Genomic DNA, 25,686 nt, shown 5'->3' with positions numbered 1-25,686 from the left:
GTTCGCTGGCCGCACACAGCTGTGTGGGGCAGGACCAGCTAGTGCGGGAGATGTAGAGGTGGGTGGTTCAGAGCCTGGGCGAGGAGTCAGCTCAAGGTCTGGATTCCTGCTCTGCAATTTACCAGCTGAAGATTTTAGCAAGACCAGATTTTCCTTTTCCATAAAACGGAGATGAAGTGAAATAACATAACAAGGACTTGGCACAGTGTCTGGCACACAGGAAGCCCTTAGGATGTTAGCTATTGTTATTTCTATCAGTGCAATCCATCAAATAAGTATTGGTGATTATTTTTATAAGTTACAAGTTAAACAATACTCTCATTTAGCTACTTATTCATAAATATCCTTTATTGACATTAAAACTTTGCAGCTAAACAATCAGGGAACTCCCAAATTACGTGTCTACAGTTGTGTGTCAAAATCATAATCAAGTCCCTAATCAGATTCATAGATTAGATGGCCTCTTAATTAGATCTTTTTAAAAGCACGTATCCCTATTAACCCGAAGCATTTGGCCATCTTAACTCATTGGACCATCCTTAAAAACCACTCGATAGCAGACATTGTTAAAATTCTTGCAACACATTTGCTCTTGGAATAATGAATTCATAAGGCTTTTAGCAACTGAAGAAGACAAAAAAACTAGGAAGTAAAACACCTTTGGGATTCTGTTTTTGAATTCTACAAGAGATTTAAACTAACAATACAAAAGTAGAGATTAAAAAAAGTCATAAAAAGTAACTTTCGCTGATAGAAAAAGTTATACTTTCTCTCAAAACTAAAACTATATATCACCATTGTAAGGACTAAGTGAAATAGCAATCATCTTGTTCAAGTTTTGAAAAATCAAATATTCATGAAAGTATCAGTTTTCAAGCAAAAATACCTGAGGCAAAGCAGCAGTTTTCCAGTTTCAAAGTCTGTCTAGATATTTTATTCCCCAAAAAACTGTTTTTCAAAGTAGGGAAACTGTGAATTTAGCTTGAATATGCAGGAAAACAGATACCTTCAAGCATTCCTACTGTATGCTCTAGGAGTGTAAACAGCTTTTGGAAGAACTGTTTTTACATTCATTAATGTGTTAGTAATATCTGGACCCCATAAAAAGAAGAGGAGGGTGTGGGGAAGAAAATTTACAATTTTTGCAATTGTGCCCAGCTCTGTGTTAGGTGACTGCCTTTGTTAAACAAGCTAGATCACATTTGAGGCTGGATCACTGAAGTAAGGCTGGGATGTTCAAAAGCTACAGACAGAAAATCCATGGAAACACTTATTTCAGTAGGCAAAACCAACACCCAGCTCATAGACTAAGCTGGGCCTGTGAGGTTTTTCCAGCAACTCAGCAGAGTTTGGGGGAAGATGACTTGGTTTGCAGAATGAAGCCATGAAAATAAAGCTGGGCTGAGACAAAGCAGGATCAGAGAAAGGTCTGGTTGCACAATGAACCATTTCTGTGACTCTGAGCAAATCATTTAATCTCTGTAAATTCTGTGAACTAGGTTAGACTCATGAAGAGTCCCTTTGAGGATGGAGGGCCAACCATAGTGACAGTAACTGTAATTGCTAATACTTGCTGAGCGCTTGCTGTGTGCCAGATCTTGTGCAGAATGCTTTTCACTCATTAACTTGTTTGATCTCACAACCACCTTTGAAATAGTTGAGGTGGTACACGAGTTTCTGTTAACATATGTAAATATACAGGTAAATCCCTATCACAAAGCATTCTCTCTTATACAGCAATTATCACTAGTGATCCTGCATTCTCCCGTAATGATCTTTTCCCTCCAATGGCCCATTATTATTCAGTACACAAGGGAAAACAGACAGTGTATTCCCCAACATTTTCAGCACTGTCCCTCCCTTCCTGTCCCCACGCAAGACGCAGGACAGGGCTTCAAGGAGGGATCTGGACTCAGACACACTTACATGTGCCCCCGCTTAGGAGCTGTGTGCACATCGCTGGGTCAGTGAGTTTCCTCTTCTGTAAGATGTAATAAAGACATTGTCTACCTTCTTGGTGGTGCTGTGAGCTTTAAATAAGGTTCATGTAAAGCACTTGGCATGATCACTGGCATATAGACAATTTTAGGTATATTTTTTTCCCCAAAAATCTGAGGAATTATTAATAAAGTGTATCTTGAATCTAACCCAGAGTGACAAAGACTTACTCTGGCAATAAACTTCAACCTTCTCCAATTTATAGAAATAGTGCCACGTTTTTACTTTATTATAATTAATAATCACACTGCTCGTGGCTGAACTATCACAGTTGAGAACGTTGACGAGTCATGCACGCACAGGGCTCACTGCACGCCAGACACTGTTCTAAGTACTTCACAAACATTGTCTCCAATCCTCGGAACACCTCCTAAGGTGGTTACTATCATCATCTCCACGCTACTAACGAGCAAATCAGGACTCGGCGAGTTAAGTGACTCGCTCCAAGCAGAGAAGGCACATTCAAACCCAGGCGATCTGACTCCAAAGTCTGGGCTTTTACCAGCTTCCTTCTCCTGCCTTTGTCTAGCTATGAATCGGTGCTCACAGATACCTAGCCAGGAGAGGAATGATAAGGATTATTTTTGGTGTAACATAACAAAATGCTGTAAACTAAAAGAGATAACCCTCCCTGATTTAAAGCTTGGAAAATGAGTATTTGGCTGATAGTTCCAGCAGAGCTAAAACCATAACTTATCAAAAAATATATCAATTCAGAGAGCAAGGTTTGGAAATTTTAATTTCTATCCATCTGCCACCTACCCACCCATCCATTTGTCCAGTTTCACATAGAATTTAAAGTGACTTTGAAAATTATACATGCACATGACAATCTCTTCTAAGGAAAAGAATAAGTAAATATTCCTCTACTGAACTGGATGAGGACTTAAGATGTGAGAGTTATGGTATTGCTTTCTCGTAACAAAAGAAACTTGATTTGGTCATTAATAACATAAGGGTCACAAATCAGTCAACTTTTGGAACTGCAGTACATGTTATACGTGCACCTACCCGCTGTTTCCCTGGGGAAGAGAAGGGCTGTAACTTTGCACAGATTCTGTGTGTGACCCCACTGTCCTCACAGTATTTCTAAGGTACACATGGCTTAAGGCACAGCTAAACACTTGGTGGGAAAACGCCAATCTACTCCGATTCTTTGACAACGCCTACTACTCATCTTAAGTGCATTCTGGCAGCTGGAAAGGTTAGAAAATTGCGCACTTCATTACAAGTCCTGAGCCAGGAAATAACTAGTAGAAATTCATTTTCCAAGGCACTCATTAAAATGTCCAATAATAGCTATCCTGTTTTGATCAACAAGATGACAGAAAGAAAGGCGAGGTGAATGTTGTTTTTAGATATGTACAACAAAGGAAACTTTTTTCCTACAATTTTCACCTTTCCAGAAGCTTGGGAGATCAATAAAGCACCAATCAATTCTGATAAGAAAGGCAAAATAAAGTAAAACCTTAAACTGCCTTTCAAAAGAAAAGAAGGGGCGGCATAATCAAGTGAGGAGAGAAACATCTCATTCCATAAATGGTGCTGATGTTGAAATGAGTGGTTAACTATTTGCAAGAAACCGTTAAACACAAATCAAAATAAACCCCACAGAAAAGAAAGAGTTAAATGTGTTATATACGTGCAAATTAAATGAAAACATCTGAACATAAAAGCAGTGAAAGTAATCTGAAAAAAAGGAGAAAAATGAATTATGTATCACTTTTTCAAGGCAGAATGGTTCCATGAAGCCTACCTGAAAGGCTTAATTAAGGTTCCTCTTTGTCCCTCTATTCCAGGCTGACCCTGCGGCTCCAGCCTCAGAACCCTGACTCACGACGGGCCCTCCTGTGAGATTCCCCTTAAACGGTCACAGTCACCCTTTCCCAACAACATGGCTTTCCCACTGAGTGTACTTGAATGGTGTTTCTGTGCTCCAGTTTTTAAACTTTTATAGAAGTTTCTTGGTGCTATCTCAAGCTCTTGATAGTGTAGGGAAAGAGGGTGATCAGGAGAAGAGAGCTGGGGGCCAGGCCTACAGCAGGTGAACAGTAAATTCCCAGGCAGTGGCTGGAACGGGCAAGGCGGCACAGCACGCTGCGAGGCAGGGCCCCAGGGGATGTTTCTTCCCCTCTTCATCTGATTACCCTATAGGGCATATAATCCTTTTCCAAAAACTGACAGAATGTAGAAAAGCAAGATGTATCTACATAAAAACATACACTCACATCTAATACAGAACAACTGCTGAAAAATTAGACTTTCAGGGACTTAGTAACCTTAAAAAGTCAAATGCTACCCTCTGAGGCCACACACAGGACTCCGACTCAGAAGACCTGGCCCTGGGTCTGATGCTGCCATCTACCTCTGGGTGGTTTTATTTTTATGATTTATTCTCTTACCCTCACCTTTCCAATTTAGGAAATGGAGATGATTTCGCAATTTCATCCATTTCATGAGAAGAGTTTTAAAAGATTATTAATTCCCAGACTCTACTCCCTAGACCTCGAGAATCAAGATCTCAGAAATTGGGAAATTTGTGAAAGTCACTATTTTTAAAATCTCCCTTGTGTGATGTGGACACAGTGAAGACTGGTAGTTGGGACCACCGCTGACCCACCGCTTATCACACCTCCGGCCCACACCTCGCCCCCTCACCACTCCTGAGCCCCAAACCCCTCCTCCCACGAGGAGTCAGGGAGACCAATTGAGGTTTAGAATCAAGGAACCACCAGACAGCGGCCTAGGGGATGGTCAAGCAGGAGGTCGGCGGGAAGACACATGTGCCTTTGTTAGGCCAAGGTGGTCCTCAGATACATCTGTCATAACAATCCTGTGGTGGTTAGGAAAATGCTTACTTAGACACAGGCCAGTGCAGACTCTGCTCTTGCTCGGAACCCATCTCTACGCTGACATTATTTCAAGGGGAAAAATGAGCTGCAGTCTCCAGACGAACAGCCCATTGTGGCACGCTGGAAGCTGCCACCAGTGCATATAAACAGGAACACAATGCGAAAGGCTTAGGTCTGCCTTCTGCATTTACTCACTGAGCCACGTTTGTCTTTCTTTTAGCATAACCACGGAATTGCACCGGGCACCTTTTAAGTAACAGCTTTCTTTGAATCAATACCCACATCGGCTCTGGCTCCTTTCAATGATTATCTTCTATTATCAGAGGTTAGGGGACAGACACCAACTCTTTGAAGAAGTGGTTTTTGAATGAACCAATGAATCCCCTTGGACTACTAGTGGGCTTTTACACAAATACGTGCTAAGAGTCAAAGGCTAATAGAGGAACTGGCACCAATTGATACGATAATACACAACAGCCCCGAGTGTTTAGTTCTGAGGATGTGGCAGTTATCAACAGGCGCGAGCACAGCGGTTCAGTTTTATTCCTCCCGGTCAAATCTGTATGTTACACTGCTCTCTGTTCTCTCTGCCAAAACCCCAGCGGGCACCCAGGCTGGCATATACCGGTGAGCATCATCAGGATAACGACGCTATGTTCCCCAGAGTTACCACTTTCACAAGACTTTCACAACATTATTTCACCTGTTTCTCACGAAAGACCCTGACGCAGGCATACGTGCCACTAGCCCCATTTTATAAAGGGTGGCTGAGTCGGCCATCACTCAGCCTGCAGGGTCGTTGACAGTGGCCCACCTGTCCAAAGGTGAGAGGAGCACCGGGAAGCAGGTGCATGGAGGCCACACTGTAGAGGGCCTGAATGCTCAGGGTCTGAACCAATTTGGTGGGCAGTGGGATTTTTAATGTGAGAGTGATTATATTTGTATCCCAGGAAGATGGCCAATAGCAGGAAGGATGTCAGGAAGTAAGTTACCACTAAAAGAGGTGACATGAAAAACAAGTGCCAGCCTTGGATTACAGAAGATCAATCCCTACACTTGCTGACTCCAGTCAGCTCCAGTGGCTTCCAGAAAACAATCACATTTCGAATACCTATGGGGGAGGAGCCATCTAGAAGTGGGGGTAAGGAATGGACGATGTCCCGTCCTCCCCAGAAGCCCTTGGGTTTTTTAGGTTGCTAATGCCCTCTACCATCTACACTTGCGGCCCAGAGTCTTTGAGGCTCTCCGTTTTATCTTTTCATTCCCCCTGAGCTCATGAATGGACCACAGGACATCTCAGGGAGGTTATCCATTCCCAGTCTGCTCATCCCATGGGCCAGAAAGTAAATCCACAAAAGACACGAGCAGAATCCCAGAAAACACATCTATCCCATTCACTCATTCACCAAAATAGTGTTTGAGTGCCTTTCCTGTGCAGGCACTGTTCTAGGCAGGCAACACAGCAATGAATAAAGGGAGAGCTCAGCTCTCTCGGAGCAACATTTGAACTCGCTCTGTGCCTGGAGCGCTGTCCAACCGCCCTAATCAAACTTGCACCATCTTCTCGGAATCCCCTTCCCTCCTTTTCTTCTCTTCCTTAACGCTTATTGCAGTCTAACGTATATTTCCCATACTCTTTTCTCCTCCCATTAGAATCTAAGCTCCAGAAGGGCAGGGGTTTCATCTCTTTTGTTCATGACTATATCCCTCACGCCTGCGGCAGTAATAGGCACGTGGTGGGTATGAAATAAATCCTGGAAATTCACTCACATGATAAAAAACAGAAACAAAAACCTTTCAACATATAGAGATATATACACAGGCCTCTAGCCTTTGCCATTTGCTTGTATTCATTATTACAAGCCATATATATTTTCCTGCATAGCCAGATATAAGTTTCTTACCTTTGAATGAAACCAAAATATTCCTCTCTAAAATACCGAGGATGGTCGAGCTCTGAAGGCTAAAACACAGGGGGATACTCTGCCCCTCCCTCTGCTTGCTTTATGGCAGGACAGCAATATACAAAGGCAAAAGGTCTTCTTCCCCTCCTCTCTGCCTTTTCCTGCCTAAAGATGGGCCCCTTAACAAGGCTTATCAGCTCAGAGACAGCAGAGCCAGAAGATGTAGCAGCAGACTTTATGCTTCCCGTAAACTGACCTTCCCACATTTTCCCGCCTTTTGGAAGCCTGAAGATGCTCTCTTCTTTGCCTTATCTCTATAGGATTTATGGCTCTTTGTTAAAATATTACTTAAGCAAGGCCCCTAAGCCACTGCCTTGAGACAGAAATACTTTTTTTTTTTTGAGACAGAGTCTCACTCTGTTGCCCAGGCTAGAGTGAGTGCCGTGGCGTCAGCCTAGCTCACAGCAACCTCAAACTCCTGAGCTCAAAGGATCCTCCTGTCTCAGCCTCCCAAGTAGCTGGGACTACAGGCATGCACCACCATGCCCGGCTAATTTTTTCTATATATATTTTTAGCTGTCCATATAATTTCTTTCTATTTTTAGTAGAGATGGGGTCTCGCTCTTGCTCAGGCTGGTCTCGAACTCCTGAGCTCAAACGATCCGCCCACCTCGGCCTCCCAGAGTGCTAGGATTACAGGCGTGAGCCACCGCGCCCGGCCAATACTTTTGAACTGAGGCCTCTCCCATGTGATGGGTATAAATGCATTAAAAAACTACTATTGGCTTTTCTCTTATTAGTCTGACTTTTGTTTTCAGGAATATCTCACCTAAGAACCTATAAGGGAAAGAAATTAAATTATATTTTTCTCCTCTATATCTTGGACATAAAAAATGTAAATCCCTAAATGTCTGAATTGTAGGCAATTGTTCTCACTTTACTTGGTTTGCTTTAGTTCTTTGCTCTTAAACTAAACATTTCTCTCCTTTTATGATGTCTTTGAACATGAGCATCGTCTTCTTTTCCTATTCAGGCCATTTACCATGCGATATTTCCCACAGAATCCATAACCACTTGCTATTTCAGGCTAAATGTATGTCAAGTCACAATATCAAAACAGCTGTACCACGCATAAGAATGATGTCTGATGTCTAATCCCTACACTTTTCAAATGCAATCTCTTTGATGTTAAAAATAGGTATATAGGTAAACTAGAGTCTAACTGAATTACATTTCATAACCTAATAAAATTTTCCCATGCTTTTCCTCCAATATTTCTTCTAAGTAGTTGGTTTCCTGACAGGAAAGTTTGAATTGTGGTGATTTTCAAGGAGGATATTGAAATATAAAGCCTCTGACACAAAAATAATTAAACGCTATGTTTTCCAGTTCTTTCACTCTTGAGAAATGTTGCCTAACAAGGAGAATTAATGTGAAAAGTTAGTAGGGCTGATCTTAAGGCCTGGTTCTCCCACCTACTAATTACATTGATATTGCCTGACCTGCTCACCACACAGAACTTTTCTGAGAATCAAATAAATTAGTATCAGGAGAAGCTCTAAACTGTAGAGCAATAGTCAAATAAAAGGCATAAAGCTTCTGGCTAAAGGTGAAGACGTCTTAATCATTCCTCAAAGCATAGTGTAGCATGAAGTTTTTTTTTCCCCCTCCTCCTTACCCCCTTAAAGCAAGTATAATGACGAACAGTAATTTTTGATAGATACATTTTGGGATGTACCTTTGACTGTATTGTTCTCAGATTAACCAGATGAATGTCACAAGGCAAAGAAGACAGCAACAGAGAGAATTCACCCAGCAGCTCAAGGGGAGGTGAGAACTTCTTTGTCATTGTAAAAAGTGGATGATTCATGAAAGAAGAAGTTATGTGGCTAAGGAGAGAAGGATAACTGACCGGATGCTTTTCTTCTTCCTATCAAGAAAAAATAAAAATGCTTAAAAATTCTACATTTGCAGTTCTCATCATATTAATTGAATTATCTAAGAGGGTGTAAACATAAAAATACATGACTACTTTGATTGTTATAGTTTATAAACAGTCTTAGAAAATACACAGTAGACTATCAAGCTCAGTTGTAAACAATACAACAAAACGAATAGTGTCCATTTAACTCATATGTTTAAAATATCTCTTCCACTGATTTTAAAAATACTGAAAACATCTCCTACAAACATTTTAGGATGAGGCATAACTTTTTATGGAAACTCTCAACCTACCACAAAACTCTCAAGGTAGAAGGATTGGAATGTTCATATATCTTGTACATCATCAAATGTTATCTCCTTTCTCCCTCAGATTTTATCCATCATATTCTCATGGTTTCATTTATACACTTAACAAGACCATAAAGGGTACTGAATTAAAGCTATATTTCATAAATGTTAACAAATGAAAGGAGCTAAATGTTACCCAATGAGGATTTAAAGGAACAAAACTCTCAAATCCAATTTTTAAATATAAATAACACAGGTGGTATATCCAGATCATCTGATTGTTTTCTTTAAACATTGCCAATTGCCAAGGTTGGGGATATATACACATTAATACTTTAATAATAACATTAAATAATCTACCAAAGTTGGAGATATACACATGCAAGATGACATAAAAAATTAATTAAATCAACGACTAAGTAGAACCTTAACTAATAATGCCTAAGGAGTAAAAAAAGACACAAGGAAGAACTGAGAAGAGAAAATAACTTATACAGAAAGGTCCTTTGGTCACCAGCTACATTGGAAGCAAATTTAATTTTTTATCTTATTTTTTAAAATGACTACTTCATTGATATCTTCTGATTTTGCATCCTTTTTGTAATACAAGGCTCAAATAAAAGGCTTGGCTACTTATCTGTGTGAAAAGACAGGATTTACAGAGATATAAAGCTTAAAATTCAGAATGTCAGATTAGCATTGCACAGAAGGGTGCTAGCAAAAAGTGACTAGCATCGTGCCAGCAGCTAACATTAGATGTCATTACAATTCAGACCATGGACAGAGAAAAAAAATTTTTTAAAGGCAGAGGGACATTGCAATATTAAGATACTGACAAAAAAAAATAGGTCTGAAAGAGTTGTAAAAAAAGTGTGCATTCCACATTCTTTTCTTAAAGAAAAATTAAAGCAAAAAACAATAATTCTCTAGTAATAGTAAAATTTAATGCAGCTTATAGAATAACATGAATAAAGAGGGAATATTTTCAATAAGACACTTTAAATGTACTTGAAGATCAAAGGACTTCATAATGTAGGTCAGGATTGCTGACAAAATCACTTTTGAGTACTAAAACATAAAAGATTCCAACAGAAAACACCTGCCTTAACAGACTCAGTAAGCATTAAGTCCATTCTAGGTCAAGAAATATTCAGAAAAGCTCTGGCTTTATTCTATGCTCTTGGAGGAATTCCTGGACACTCCAGTGAGTAGGTAGGACGCTTCTCATCTACACCTTAGAAGAAATAATGTACATACATACCAACCCTTCACACCCTATCAGTCCTCCTGACCCTTGGCACTTTCTAAATTAACTATACAACACAATGACTTAGGGAACCTTTAAGAAACATAGATTCTCGGGTCCTATCCCAAATCTACAGAATCGAAATCTCCAGAGATAAGGCCCTGGGAATGTAAAGCTGAAAAGCCTCCCTAGCCGAATCTCGGGGAGTCAGCCACACACTGCTCTGTGAACCTGTGCTGGGAACTGCCACGCCAGACATCCTCCCAACCTTCTAGAGGAGACAGAGCTCTCTTTGGAATCAAAAGATAAGCCTCACTCTTTAACTACTTTTGGATTAAAAAAGGAAGATTCAGACTCAAAGACACTGTGATGAACATCGTGTAAAAGGAAAAGATGTCATAAATGTAAGTACTTTCAGAATTTGAAAACTGTAGTTTTTTTGTCTTTAGCAAGATAAGAAAGAGAAGTTTATAGAAGAATGTGGTTCAGTAGCTCAAAGAGCACCATGAACAAATAACACTGCTGGAGGCTGGCCAGCCCAGGTGGGGCAAAGTATCACCGGGGTTCCACCATTCACTTGAACTTTCTTACCATATTTATAGCAACGAGTTACTCAATAAGCTATTTAACTGTTGAACTATCGCTCTTTTAATTAACCTCCTAGAAAGATAACCTTTTAACTGTAAGTCTTATGATAAACCCAGAGTTTATAAAACATATTTTCCATAGGAAACTTCACGTGTTTCTTTAAGCTATAAATGAATCCCCCAGCCTCATTCTAAATAATATACTACTATAAACACTATTTAGTTTCTTGGTGGTTGAAGGCTTCAAACTATCTAAGTCTAGCTTTCTCTCTGCAGCCTGACATTACAGAGAGTTTCTAGCATGTTCTGATCCAACCCACACAAAAGTGAGATCTTCCTCATTGGGTTTCAGCCTTTATTCCATGAGTTAGAACTTCTTGCCAGGTTCCTTGGGGCCTTTATTAAGCTCACATGAGGTATCTGATCCTTAAACATCAAAGGCTTCTACCACCTACATCAAAACTTACTAAATTATGCAAGACAGTAAGAGATTGTTTTTAAAGTCACCTTCGTTTATTCACAGTTTGACCTGACACATGGTGGGAACTTAATAAATGTTTGTTGAAGTAATCTATTAATTTAACAAGCAAATGCAATATAAATAAATGAGACAAGAATACTACAGAGGGGAAGAGTGGGGTAAAAAGACAAAGACGGAGGAGGAGAGAAAATGAAGAAAAACATATTGAATCATGACATTTAGAGATAAATATCCTCTAGCCCAGAGTAAGATTGGTAGTGTTTCGGTAGGTCTGCAGGCTATTAAAAAGTTGCTTTTTTTTCCCCAGCCAACTCTTTAAAAAAAACAACAAAATAGAAAAAAAAAATTAACACTATAAAAAGCACCAACCCCCCCCACCCCCCGCCAAAAACAAAAACAAAACACCACATTTTTGGTTTTTTACCCAAGAAACTGGAAATGTGAATCAAACTGGGCAGGCATTCCTATGTGGAAATAATCAGCTGGAGCTGCGTTGTGGCTCGTAATGAGATACGTGCCCTCGAGCCCACCAGAGACCCTCTGGCCACTTAACTCAAGCATTTGCCCTTAAACCTGGTCAACCTCCCACATGCCATCATTTTCCTAAGATCTATAAGCATTTAAGTTTTTAATTTGATCTCTCTCAACTTCCTCTCCTTATGTCTGAAGAACTGGTACCCAGAGGTGAAGTGACAAAACTGTGACACTTGAACACTTTGAGGGCTTCTAATTCTGAGCTCAATGACTCCTTTACTCTCCCAGCAGGAGAAAGGTAGGGAGAAAAGGTCAGAGAAACAAATCCTAAAGTGGTCAATGCCTGTCTCGGTCTATTTTCCTGTTGCTATGACAATACCACAGATGGGGTAATTTATAAAGAAAGGAAGTCTATTCAGCCTATGGTCCTAGAGGCTGGGAAGTCCAAGAGCATGGCACTGGCATCTGGTGAGGACCTTCCTGCTGCATTATCCCATGGCAGAAAAACAAGAGAGTGCGTGCAAGAGAGAGCTTGCTTTTATAACAAAGCCACTCCCACAATAACTCACCCACTTTCATGATAAGGGCTCTGTTTTTATGACTCAATTGCCTCCCAAAGGCCCCACATCTCAACACTGCCACAATGGAAACCAAGTTTCCAACACAGGAATTCTGGGGAGACACATTCAAACCATAGCAATGCCAAAGAGTGATTCCTATTTTCTATTTCCTTTGACCCTTGAGGATCATTAGCACAGATGGTGGGCAACCTCACACAGCCACAGTCCTCCACTGGGCATCTGTATGGCTTGCAGTGATTGTCATCCAAGTCCTTGTTTTCACTGACACTCTGCAGAACAAACATTCTGAGGACAGGACTCACTTCCACTGTTGGCCCAGGATTATTTACATGGGACATTACTTCTGGCAGGTTCAAGGCTTCCCCTTAAAACTCCTTCCTATCCAGGGACCTCCTTCCTATTTCACTTTCCACCATTGTTATTTTAGACATCAGAGTCTAAATTGAAATTAAAAACTTTCTAGAAAATTTTGGTTACATTATATTACGATTTCTTAACCAAATGTCTTTTTTTTTTTTTTTTTTTTTTGAGACAGAGTCTCACTCTGTTGCCCAGGCTAGAGTGAGTGCCGTGGCATCAGCCTAGCTCACAGCAACCTCAAACTCCTGAGCTCAAGCGATCCTCCTGTCTCAGCCTCCCGAGTAGCTGGGACTACAGGCATGCGCCACCATGCCCGGCTAATTTTTTCTATATATATTTTTAGCTGTCCATATAATTTCTTTCTATTTTTAGTAGAGGTGGGGTCTCGCTGTTGCTCAGGCTGGTCTCGAACTCCTGAGCTCAAACGATCCGCCCACCTCGGCCTCCCAGAGTGCTAGGATTACAGGCGTGAGCCACCGCGCCCGGCCCAAATGTCTTTTTAATCAATTTCACTAGAAATTAAAATGTATTTTCTCTTCTCTAGTTCACTTTTTATTTAAAAGAAGCTATTAATTTAAGCTACAGAATCTACAGTTGAGCAAAAGAAAAATTTAACCAAGATAGGATTATAAAAACATCAGATCAAATTAGAATCAATCACTATCCAAGGAATTTTGAATGCAAATAAACAAATCATTTCACTTCTAAGTTGGAGCTTTATAGATCTGACATGAAAATTTTTATTGCTATAGTTAAAAGAAGTTTTGTAGATTAGTGTCAATATGGAGAGAAAATCACATAAGGCAGAAACATTTTCAGGAGGAGCAAAGACAGTAGCTGCCAACACTCAGGCAATGATTATCTTATGCAGTTTTAGACCTTAAAACTAAGCTATCTCATCAGTAATTGATTTAAGCCAGGAGTCTTAAGAACTGGCATAAATCTCCACATCTAAAATGGATACTAATTCTTTTTTCTAAAAGATTCTAAATACTGGAAGAATTCTTTGCTTTAATTATCTGTTGCCATTTCATTCAATCAACTAGTATTTTATTTATAGAATATTTACTATAGGCAAGGAGGCCCTGTGGGACGCATGAAAATGAAGGCGACAAGTCCCTGGAATCTAGCAGGGAGAACAGAACATGTATACGTAGACAAGGCAATAAGCAGAAATTGCAATACACACAGTGGCACAACATGCTGTAACAGTTCATTCATTTATGCATCTGTGTATTCATTCATAGGACATATATTAGGTGTTTGCTCTGCTAGGACGCAGACAGAGACATAGTCCCCACTCTCCAAAGGTGGAGAAAAGATAATGATCAAATAATCACATACACACATGAAGGTGAGATGCATAGTTTGGAGAGAGCACAGGAGAAGAGGATTTGACCTGGTGCTGAAGCAGCTGATGAATTAAGCACAGATCGGAAAAGTCTCTGGGGCAGAATGGATGACAGGCCACATGCAAAGGTGCCGTGGGGATGAGGGCATGGAAAGTACTTAGGACTTAAAGAAAACCAGTGGGCCTAGAGCAGACATAGAAAGAGGCATGCAGGATGCCCCGGGGACAGACAGGCAGGGTCCTTATCTTGAGAGGCTGGATAGGCCATGGTAAGAATTTCGAGTTTCATACTGACAGCAATGAGAAGACATCAGAGGGGCTCAGCAGGGGCAATAAGCTTAGATCTAGTTTTTGGGGAAAAAAAAAAAAAAAAAAAAAAACCACAAGAAACCAAAAAACACTCTGCCTACCGTGTTAAGAATAGGTACAGCAGAAAGAGGAAAGCAGAGTAGATGTGCACAGACCCAGGAAATATATGATGTCAGTTTGCATTAAGGTGGTAGAAGTTACAGATTTGAAATATTTAGGAGACGAACAAGAACTGGGAGGACTCTTGTGAGCAAAGGGCTGGTGGGGAGAAGTGCCTACTAGGGGGGACTCCTGGGTGTCCGGCTCAGCACCAGATGGATGGCGGTGCTCGTCAGTGAGAGAGGGAGCACTGGAAGAGGGCCAGGTTTGTGGGGAAGGGGGTAAGAATGACTTTGGATATGTCAAGCTTTGGCGCCCTTATAAACACAGAAGGAATATCAGGAAGCAACTAGATAGGTGGGTCTGGAGGTCAGAAGTGAGATTAAGCTGGGGATATGCATTAGTGGGTTCCGCCTGTGTCGGGTGGTAACCAAAACCACGGGAGTAGAGAAGATCACCAAGGGTCAGCATACAAGATGAGAAAAGGAGGTGGCTGGAAAACAAGCCTTGAAGGAGCCAATATTTAGTGGCTGAGTAAAGAACTCACAGAGAGACAGAGAAAGAACTGCCAGAGAGGCAGGAGGAAAACCAAGCAAGCATGGCACCATGGAAGCCCTGGCGAGGCAGTATTTTAAGATGTGACAATGGTCAATGTCAAATGCTGCTGAAAGCTGAAATAAGATGATGACGGAAAATACCCACCAGGTGTAGCGACACTGGCAAGAGCTCTCTCAGAGTACGCTGGCGGCAGAAGCCAGATAATAAATCGAGTGTGAGAAGGAAGCAGTTAAGATGAACTCGTCTGATAAACCCTGGTTCAGTTGGGTTGGAGAGAGGACGGTGACACAGGGGAAATGGGAATAAGAGTCTGAGGGAGGGCTGTTTTCTGTTTTTATTTTAACAGAAAAATACAGTGTTCAAAAGCCAACAGAAAGGATCTCCAGGGGAAGGGCTGGCTATGAGGAGCGTAAAGGTGGAAGTTCCAAGGACAAGTGGCAAGACTGGCCTAGATGAAGGAAGGTCGGCATTTCCCACGTACCAGGAGGGAAGAAGGGCAGGGCGGGAGCAGATGTTTGGTACCGGGAACAGAGAGCTCTAATGGCTGCTCTCACTACAGAGTGGAAGATGACGTCACTGGCTGAAAAGAGTAGAAAAGACTTGAAACGATCAGTGCAGAAAGAAGGAAAATGGAGTAAAGAGAAAAAGGGCCACGTCCAGGGATATCTGAGGGGCTCACTACTTCACAGAGAACTCCGAGGATAACTTTGCTGTTGCCTAAATAAACACGGTGTCGTTCAGGTCCAGGTAGGCTTTTGCCAGACTGTTTAACACAGACTGCTGGATTTTTGCTTTGAGGAATGAAAATCAAACATGAAAGACAGATGAGTAAATCCATTTTCAACTGATGAATTTAAGACTGGAGGAAGTACACTAAGGTTTCAAATAAATTCTGCTACTAAACTTCATCTCCTAAGTATGTGACTAAACTCTGTTCTTTAAGTTTTAGCTCATTTTTAAAATTCTTATTTCTTTCAAAATAATTTTAGGAAATTGCACCCATACTGATTCCTTGACACTATTTTTTTTTTATCTATATAATATGCAAAATAAAAAATAAAATAACCTAAATGGAAATCTTACATGATACTTGTAATAACTGAAGTTCTCTTTCTGTGAATGTAGGCTAAATCTACTATAAAGAAATCTCAATGTTGGAAATTATAAAAAGAAAATTTAAGAAATGGAAGGTAATCATTTCAAATTTTGGGTGACAAAGAACAATCAACATCAGAATGTGCTAGTTATTTTTTCCTACCATATTAACAGCACTTCTTTTTTCTAGTAGTATTCGAAATAGATTAGCTGTAATCTTGTTGTCATAGACACCTTGCCCAAGGCCACGATTATCATCTTGCATGAGTCTTCGATCCATGATAACTTCAATCTGACCTAACAAACAAACAAACAAGCAAAACTGATCAGGGTTATTTAATACAGATAGTCATTGAGGATCACTTAAGTGGATGGTACCCATGTCTAGTTTTAAATTTCCCCTCTAGTCAAGGAGATGAATCTATACAACCCACTATACCATGGACTTTCTCTTGATAATAGCTCAAAGCAGCTACTATAAATTCATAAAGCATGATAGCATTTCTGTTTTCTTCATATTAATGAGCAATACCTGATAAAAATTTTAAAGTAGGATAGGACAGATCTAAATTTAACTGGAACTTTTTTCAAAAAAATTAACCTGACAAATAAGTTCTTCAAAATTTTTAGTGGCAGCATTTTGAATTTCGAAATGCTGGTGAGGTTTATTAGGAAGTGCTTATCATACATGGAGTAATAAGATACATACAGATGGGTAGGATATACAAAAGATTTGCAAATAGAACTTAGATTACTTGATATGTGGCAATTCTCTGAAGATACCCTAGAATAATAGAGACCCCCCCCATATGCTCCCTTCCTTCTCTGATACTGTGATAGTGCACCACCACTGTCCTGCCTCCGCTGGCTTAAAAGAGGTCATATTGGGTTCCTTCCTTTGCTATGCAACAATTCCACATTTCCTCTAGTTTAAGCCATAAGCTAATGATTAGATTTTGAGATTAAAAAATAAAAAAACTTGGGAAAAAAAGAGCCACATCTGTACATTTAAGATTATACTCAAGTAAGACTTGAAAAGCTTAGAGCTACATGTATTTAAAAAATGCATGCACATTCACTCATGTCCATCACTGTACTAAATGATCATTTGGCACAAAAGGGAACTAGCTAACATAAAAGATTTTAACAACTATTATTCTTACATAGTCAAACCAACTCTGTTTGCTTCCTTCTTCTCAGTTTAGGTATCTAGTACATAAAATTACCAGTGATGAGTAGAATTCTCGTTGTCACTACCTTCGTCATTGAGAAGGTAAGTATCTAGGACCTGCTCCCCAGGGACAGGGGCTAATGGAGCCCACGCCTCAGATCCACAGCTTGTCACTTCACACCCAAATTAGCACATCAACCTCTTTGGCAATTTTTAACTCTTCTCCTGCCTCCAAATGTTAGTCCACATAATATGTGACACTTAGTAATCTGGATTATACTTAGATTGTTTTTATTCGAATACTAGGGTATTTGGATGTCTACAGAAGAAGCAGAGGAGCTTTATTTCTCAGCTCATCTTTTTCGGGCAGTGAGATAATATTGCTTGGTTCATCACTGCTTGAGTCCTCGTGTCTGTTCCCCTATTTAGAGCACAATTTTGAGAATTTAAGGTAGGGTTTAAAAATGGGTGGCTCCAGAGTCATGCGTGACACAAAGATGTTCTGTTTTGTCTGCACAGTGTTTTTTAAAAAATTATGTCAGCATTTACATATCAGATAACTTCAAATAAAATTCAGACTTTGGGATTCTTCTTCAAAAATTGAAAAATTTAGCCCTGTATATGGGGAATATGTACATAAGGAACATGTTCTCCAGTTTGTTCAAGTCTCTTCCACTTCCTAAGGATCTCTGATGTGAAGCCATATTATTTCCATAACTGAATTCATGTTTTTATGGCATGAGTTCACATGATTTCATTTAACTTAGGCTACAAAGAAAAATGAGGAGCAGCCATTTTTTTCGTGTGTGGAAGTACAGAATACATGTATGTGCCTAACATAAAAAGTAGGTTTGTGCCCAAGGACACACCAGGCATTTGCACTCATTTATCACCTGCCTGGCTCCTTCAGACATTTATCATTAGCAACTCTTATCACGTAAGAAAGAAGAGCAATTGATAACATGTGTGATAACCAATTAAAAATATGTATTACAGAGGATTAGAGTCTCTCAATAGAAAGTTTTGCAAAAATTAATCAGTATCTACTGTGTGTTTTCTCTCACTTTAACTCATCACTTTCTCTCTTTTGGAATCCCTGAAGCCATATTGCTAGCATTTCTACTCCCTTTCTTCTTTCAGGTGGTAGTGGGGTGGAAAGACCATGATTCAGAGAAGGACTTAAGTTTGAACTCTAACTTCCCACCTTTGCAAACTTAGGCAACTTATCTCAACTTTTGGTGTCTGAGTTTCCATATCCATTAAACCACAATGAGGACAGAGACCTCTGTAAACAACAGGTTATCAAGAGAAAAAAATTATCTTTAAAACATGGCATGAGTTTAGGTCTCTGGTTCTTCATCTGAAGATTGAGGAAATTCATTATTTTATGTTGTTCTCACAAAACCCAAAATCAACTAACAGTCTGGTCCATGAAAGAAAAAAAACTAGAAAGAAGACAGGGAGGTTTTAACTGGAGATGACAATAAATACATTTGACCAACAGAAAATTACATACTTGGAACTGAAACCTTTCAGAGCAAAAAAGAATTTAAACAATACATACCACTTTTCAAACTGGAAACCCCTAAGGACTGAGCAGACAGTAATGTCAAGCGCCACTCAGCATCCTGGATATACGCCATTGTGGTCATCGGATAGACATTTGCTTGGAGAGGCAATTTTTTCATTGTCATTCTAGGTTGAATCTATAAAACCAAACAATTCTCTTTAAAAAAAAAAAAAAGTGATATTTACATATGTACTTTTAAAAAACTGTGTTAGTACAGATGACTTTTCTTCCAAAGAGAAAAAGACACAGCTTCCTTTTTGTTCAAGGGAAGAAATAATTTAAAAATTAAAACATGCTTTAAAACAATATGAAGAAAAACCACCAGGATCTTAGAAGACAATTCTTAAGTGAGAAAGGCAGAACATGTCCAGATTTTAAAAATAGGCATTTCTATTTAAATTCAGAATAAAAATGCTCAACAAAAGTCTTCTAGCTCTCCAATATTTGCATAAAACAAATTATAAAGGTATTAAGTATTCATTTCTCATCTAAATCTAACACACTGCTTTTGTAATGAATGCTAAGCATAATAGCTTTCTATCCTCTTTCAAGAAATATCTCTTATTCTTGCATCAGTTTTAATAAATACCACAGATCTCCCCACCAAATCCTCTACTATATTACATTATAATCAAATGCATATTATTTAAAACCATTCAATGCTTACTCTTCTTGATCAATTTCAACATAGATCGTTCTAAATTCCAATTTCTTGTGGCTTAGTACCTGAATTAACTGTAACTTTATTTTTTGAGAGAGACTGTTGGTAACCCCAAAGCCAGTCTGGGTCACAGCGACTGACTCTAACCCCAGGACCCTGCTACCAGTGTGAATCTTAATCACATCACATAAAAATGCCATCTCCTCACTTAAACTCATAAAAGTTTGACATGAAACTTAAGAAGAGCAGAGGTACAAAAACAACATAATAGTTAACATGTATTGAGTGCCCGTTAACAAAAGGCATGATCCTGAGTATTCCCCAAATCTGATTTTTAATCTTCCCAAGTACAATGCAATATGTCTCTCAATTTCGCTGGTTGTACTAGGTTGAATAATCTACCCACCTTCCCAAATTCATATCCACCCACAGCCTGTGAATGTGATCTTATTTTGAAATAGAGTCTCTGCAGATTTGGATGAGGTCAGACTGGATGAGGGTTGGCCTTAACCAAGTGACTGGTGTCTTTGTAAGAAGAGGGAAATTTGGACAGAGAGACACATACAGAGACATTGAGAGAACACTCTGTGACAACAGAGGTAGAGACTGGAATGATGCCTCTACAAACCAAGGACTGCCAAGGTTTGTCCGCAGCCACTAGAACCTGGGAAGAGGCAAGGAAGGATACTTCCCTAGAGTCTTTGGAGGGAATAAGGCCCTGCTGACATTTTGATTTTTAGACATCCAGCCTACAGAACTGTGAAAGAATAATTTTTTGTCGTTTTAAGTCATTCAGATGGTGGTAATTTCTATGGCAGCCCTAGAAAATTAATAAACCGGTGAAGAAACAACTGTAAAATGTTAAAAAAACAAAATCTACATTGAAAGAATTCTCCATTCCTCCTCTCTAATCCTGATCTTCCCACCCCAATTAACTGGTATACTTAAGCTTATAAAAAAGATGTTGAAAACTGCCACAATTGTGTTGTTGCCACCCCCACGTCCCACCTGTGGAACTAGATTTCTAGTTTTGCCCAAGTACTGCTATTTCCAAAGCTTAAAAAATGGCCTATTTTAAAAGAAGTATTTAGATTATAGACTTGAAAACAATATTTTCCTATTTATTCAAATGTTTGATCCTCAAAAAGAAAATTCACATTTTTGGTTATTCATTTTTACTAAGTTTTCTCATTCACACCCACACGTACAAATAATTGCTTCTGTAAGATTTTAAGACTTTCTTTTGTATACAAGGAAAATGAATCACCATAAAGTCAAGATTTCATTTGAAAACTAAGTGGCTACAGTAGAATTAACACGTTAATTCAGACTGTACTTTGTAATTCTTGTGCTTTAGAAAAGTTTTAAATTTAACTTTTTCAGGATATCAGAAGAGAAAATTATCACAATCTTTTTCACTCATTCCCAGTTGAAAATTAGACAAAGTAAAAGCATTTATTGTGAAATTATTTCTATTCATAGCCAGAAATTTCTAAAATGCTAATGTTTCAAAAACATGTTCATGTTTTTAATAGTATTATTTCAAAGACATACTGTTACACATACAGAAAACAGAGATTTAGTTATCAAATGAGCTCTTTATACTGAAGAATTGACAACCTGAAAAAATATGAATAAATTTTCTTACTACTATTTAAGACTATGTTATGAAAATTTTGATTAAATACATATCTGCCCACATTTCTAAATAAATGTGTGCCTATGTAATATATGTATACATATATGTGTATATATATAAATGTACACACATATACACATGTCAATAAAGAAACGGGAAGAGTTTTCCTGAAATTTAAAAGAGCTCTTACTAGATCATGCATTTAAAAATATATAAGGGATAAACTAAATATGTACAGACCAATTCCTTATGAGCAAAACAAAAGATATAATCCATCAATTCTTAATTATGTTTCCTTTCTGGTATATAAAAACTCATATACATACATTTCAGCATCAAGGTACTTAACATGCACACTGTTCACCAAATCTCTTTTTAAACAAGTAAATCCTTACAAATAGATGTTCTAAAAAAAAGATCTTTCAAATATTTGTTCTAACTTTGTATATCAGATTGAATACAGAACCTGCAATTGTCTGTTAAAATTCAATTTTACTTTAGAAATAATTTGCAACTTTAGATATATTTGTTCAAAGGATCCAAAATTAACCGGCCCATTATCATATATAAAAATTACACACTAATACAACTGTTACTTAGACATTTTAAAGGAAAGTTACCTGGTATCCATTTAGGTCAGTATAAAATCTATTTTGGTTTTTTATATCAGAAGAAATTCTCATTGCAATCTCACGATTATATTCTTTTCGGATGTCCACAATATTGGAAACTTCCACAGACTGCCCTTCTATTCCTAAATTTAAGAAAATACACATTAATAGAAAGAAATTAATTGCTCTACCTTTCATAAATATGCTCTACAGAACTCCTTCCAAAGTTATATACATTTTCCTGTTTTCTACTTCCTGCCTTACCATCTCTCATACATTAAATAGTATCACAATTTAACTTTAATTTTCTTGTATAATAATTATCACATGGTAGATAGCATATATTCAGGGGCACAAATAATTCAACAAAAGGATGAAGAGTTTGAAATGAGATAAATGTAGATGACATATAACATGAAAATGATTCTCCAGTGAGTTCTAGAGGGGAGAGGGGACATGAAATGAGAAAAGGTCAGTCCCACTACAGGCCAGTCCACCTGTCATCTGAACTACCAATCCCCAACAGAGCCATTCCGGTCCCCTTCTTCACCATTCTCCCCTTACACACTAAAAATCATAAGCCAATGAAATTTACATTCTGTTGGTTCAAGAGATGGTATTTTATTGCCCTCAATCTATTTCCAGGAAAAGAGACAGGAGATCCAATGAGATGATTTATGGGTGAAACTAACATCAACATATTAGTATTTGTGGATTATAATCTGGAGAGCTCCCAAGAAGTTAAATCAATTTTAGTCAAATTTGGTATCTCTTAGGACTCCTTGTTATGAAGTGATCCATTTTGTCCTTTTCTACATAAAGCAGAGGACAGCTTGAAGAAGTCTCCGATGTATCAAACTTTTTTTTGGATAAGCCTAAAGCTGCTGTCCCCACCCCTGAGCCATGGACTGGTACCGGTCCATGTCCTGTTAGGAATGGGGCTGCACAGCAGGAGGTGAGCTGTGGGTGAACAAGGCTTCAGCTATATTTACAGTCACTCCCCATTGCTCGCATCACCATATAAGCTCCGCCTCCTGTCAGATCAGCAGCAGCATTAGATTCTCATAGGAGCGTGGACCCTAGTGTAAACTGTGCATGTGACGGATCTAGGTTGTGCATTCCTCATGAGAATTTAATGCCTGATGATCTGAGGTAAAGCTGAGGCAGTGATGCTAGCGCTGGGGAGCAGCTGCAAATATAGATAGATTATCATTAGCAGAAAGGTTTGACTGCACAATAAAAGTAATGAGCTTGAGTTATCCTGGAACCATCCCTCCCACCCCATGGTCCGTTGAAAAACTGTCTTCAATGAAACCAGTCCCTGATGCCAAAAAAGTTGGGGACCGCTGGCCTAGAGTGTTTACTATTTTCTATCTGTCATTCTACCCTAAATGTATCTGTAGGTCCTCAGTGAGGCCTTGGGTCCATTTCAGAGATGGAGAGAGGAGTTAGGAAGAAATCCAACACTCAATGCAGACCGAGCATGTGTGTGAGATATTACAGGATCTTCCAAGGAACAGAGCAACTAGGAAAGTGGCCATAAGAGGAAAGACTGGTCCTATCCTATTTCATAAAGCTGAAGCTTTCTGAGGTTCCAAGAACCCTGAAAACTTACCTATACTTTTATTTTTATTACCTACCTCTCCCTACTGCTCACACACAATCTGTCACTCTGTGCTGATAATCAGCAAACTCTTTAAACAAAGAGGGCTGCGTAAAGAAAAATAAGAAAGGGGTGAAGGGAGTAAGGAAGACTTTTTCCTCCAGGAGCCAAGAAGAATCCCCACAGCTTACAGAAGGTGACAGCAAACAGCTAAAGAAAGGGAGTTTGAAACTGGTGGGTTTGTGGAAAAGAATGTGAATGCAGTGAGTTCAGGCACTATAAGGTTTATGTGAAAAGAACACTGGAAATTGTAAAATATAAATAACAATATAGTGATGAATAATACTAAATGGGCTGAAGCCTCTAGGAACAGAATTTTCAGAACACTCAACAAACTTAACTGGAGCTAACTTTAGTTTCTATGTTCATAAAACTATTCTGAGTATAATCTCTGTGGGTGGGGAAAGGAAGAATGCCTTTTTTTATGGCCATAATCTGAACCAATAACATCTCCCAGTTAAATGTATACTTTCCTTTCCTCGTGAGAGTTACCAGAAGGACCTGCAAAGGTAGATGATCCAAATATCTCCACCACAACTGGGAAGTTAAAAACAAAATCACATAAACTGATGACAAACAACGGTATCTTTTTTGAACTAGGAAATATACCACTCTAAATGCAAACCTTCCTGTCAGTATGCTTACATTAACCAGAATATTTTTGTAAAGCCAAAATGAAATGTATATGGAATTTTAATTATAACAGACAAGCATCTACAAATGAACCAAAGACATCCAAAACACAAAATGTAGCACCAAGGATGACAGTGCTCATGTAGCACTAGGGCACACCACAGGTGACAAGAAGTAAATTCTAATTTACTAGAAGCACTTGTAGGGTTTTGAGTATGAGTACTGTTTTATGTTTTCTTCTCTCTAGATTAGATATTCTCTCAGGGGTCAACAGAATACATGAAATGAAATAAAGTCTTAACAAAAGAAAACATCATTACTTTCAACTCATGTATCTCCAGAAAACATTTACAAAGAACATGCTTCAAGGAAAAATTAATAATTTCACATTACCTCTAGTGATAATAAATTATAAATGATCTCTCTCAAGCTCAGTATTATACTCAGATCCTGTTGTGGCAACAAATACTTAAAACTCTTTAAAAGCCTCTGTGTCCATCCATAATTCATCAAGACATTAATTTAAATTCTGTGCCAGGACAGGCTTTTAAAATAAGATCAAACTTAATATGCTTATTATGAACAAACCAAAAAACCTGTAATGGTCATAAAAGGAAGGAGCTATCCCTGGTTCTCAAAGATAATTTGTTATTTTTTTAAAGAACGGTATACCTGTGAGAGAGAGGATTGCCAGCTGTTCCTATTCTGTGTCAAGAATTCCCGAAGTTGTGCCTTTCCCAAAGAAGCTCACAGATGGAAAAGAGAACTTCCTGGGAAGCAGGGACACAAACCAGGGGTACCCAGCAGTCTGCTGCATCTATGCAATATATGGCGGCAAAGTGTTACTTTTTACCAAAGAGGTTCTACCTGGGCATGGATGGCCAGGGCTGTCTAAGACTCTCTGATTCTTTCTTCAACACTTTATACATCTAGTCCACTAGGGAAAGAGAGGGGTCATGCCATTCCCAGGTTTCAGCAAAGAGAAATAAGTGCCCCTTGCTGCTCATTTCCCCCCCCCCCCCACCCCCAGGAGAAGAGAGAATGGAGCCTGTTTATTCTTTTTTAGCACAGGAAGGACAAGGTAGAATAGACCCAGTCTACAGGTGAAAAGTGGTAATAAAGAGGCCAAAAATAGTGTTTCAGAAGCTCTCACTACACTGAACTGTTCTGTATACGCTATAAATTCCAGTCTCACCCCCTGGAGCTGGGGTGTCAGCTTCCCATAGACACAGACTGTCTTACCCACCATCTTTGTGTTCCACTTCTTACCAACATTTTGGGCACATGGTAAGTGCTGAATTACTGTTAAACAGAAATAGTTAAGACGTTAAAGCCTGTCCTCCATCAAGCAGAAGTTAGCTGACAAGGGAGGAAAGCAAAATGAGCTACGGATAAGTTTAAGTAGCCAGGAAGACGACGGAGTAAAGACTTTAATTCCGTGCAAACACATGCATGTTAGAATGGAAGTTCCTCAAGAGTAGGAACCACGTCTCATTTATCTTCATGCTGCCAGCACACAGACGGCATACTGCCAATGTCTGCCGAGTGAAGGGTGGCAGCTATTTGGCAATGACAGCAGCCAACAGTTACCAATGCGCACTACACACCCTA

The 25,686-nt window shown here is 39.1% G+C and overlaps 1 protein-coding gene across 1 annotated transcript in view; it reads right to left on the bottom strand.

Moving 5' to 3' along the window:
- The window catches only part of MAN2A1 (mannosidase alpha class 2A member 1), a 167,736-nt gene that overhangs the window by 5,941 nt on the left and 136,109 nt on the right, over positions 1–25,686 (bottom strand). Inside the window, exons 17-20 of the mRNA XM_069492771.1 lie at positions 21,789–21,922; positions 18,863–19,004; positions 16,291–16,424; positions 8,493–8,684 (exon numbers count right to left, since the gene is read on the bottom strand). Coding sequence (XP_069348872.1) covers positions 8,493–8,684; positions 16,291–16,424; positions 18,863–19,004; positions 21,789–21,922 — 602 coding nt within the window. The remainder of the gene's footprint in view (positions 1–8,492; positions 8,685–16,290; positions 16,425–18,862; positions 19,005–21,788; positions 21,923–25,686) is intronic.

This window comes from Eulemur rufifrons, chromosome 17 (genome assembly GCF_041146395.1).
Source record: "Eulemur rufifrons isolate Redbay chromosome 17, OSU_ERuf_1, whole genome shotgun sequence".
Lineage (NCBI taxonomy): Eukaryota > Metazoa > Chordata > Mammalia > Primates > Lemuridae > Eulemur > Eulemur rufifrons.
This window is presented reverse-complemented; position numbering and strand designations above follow the sequence as displayed.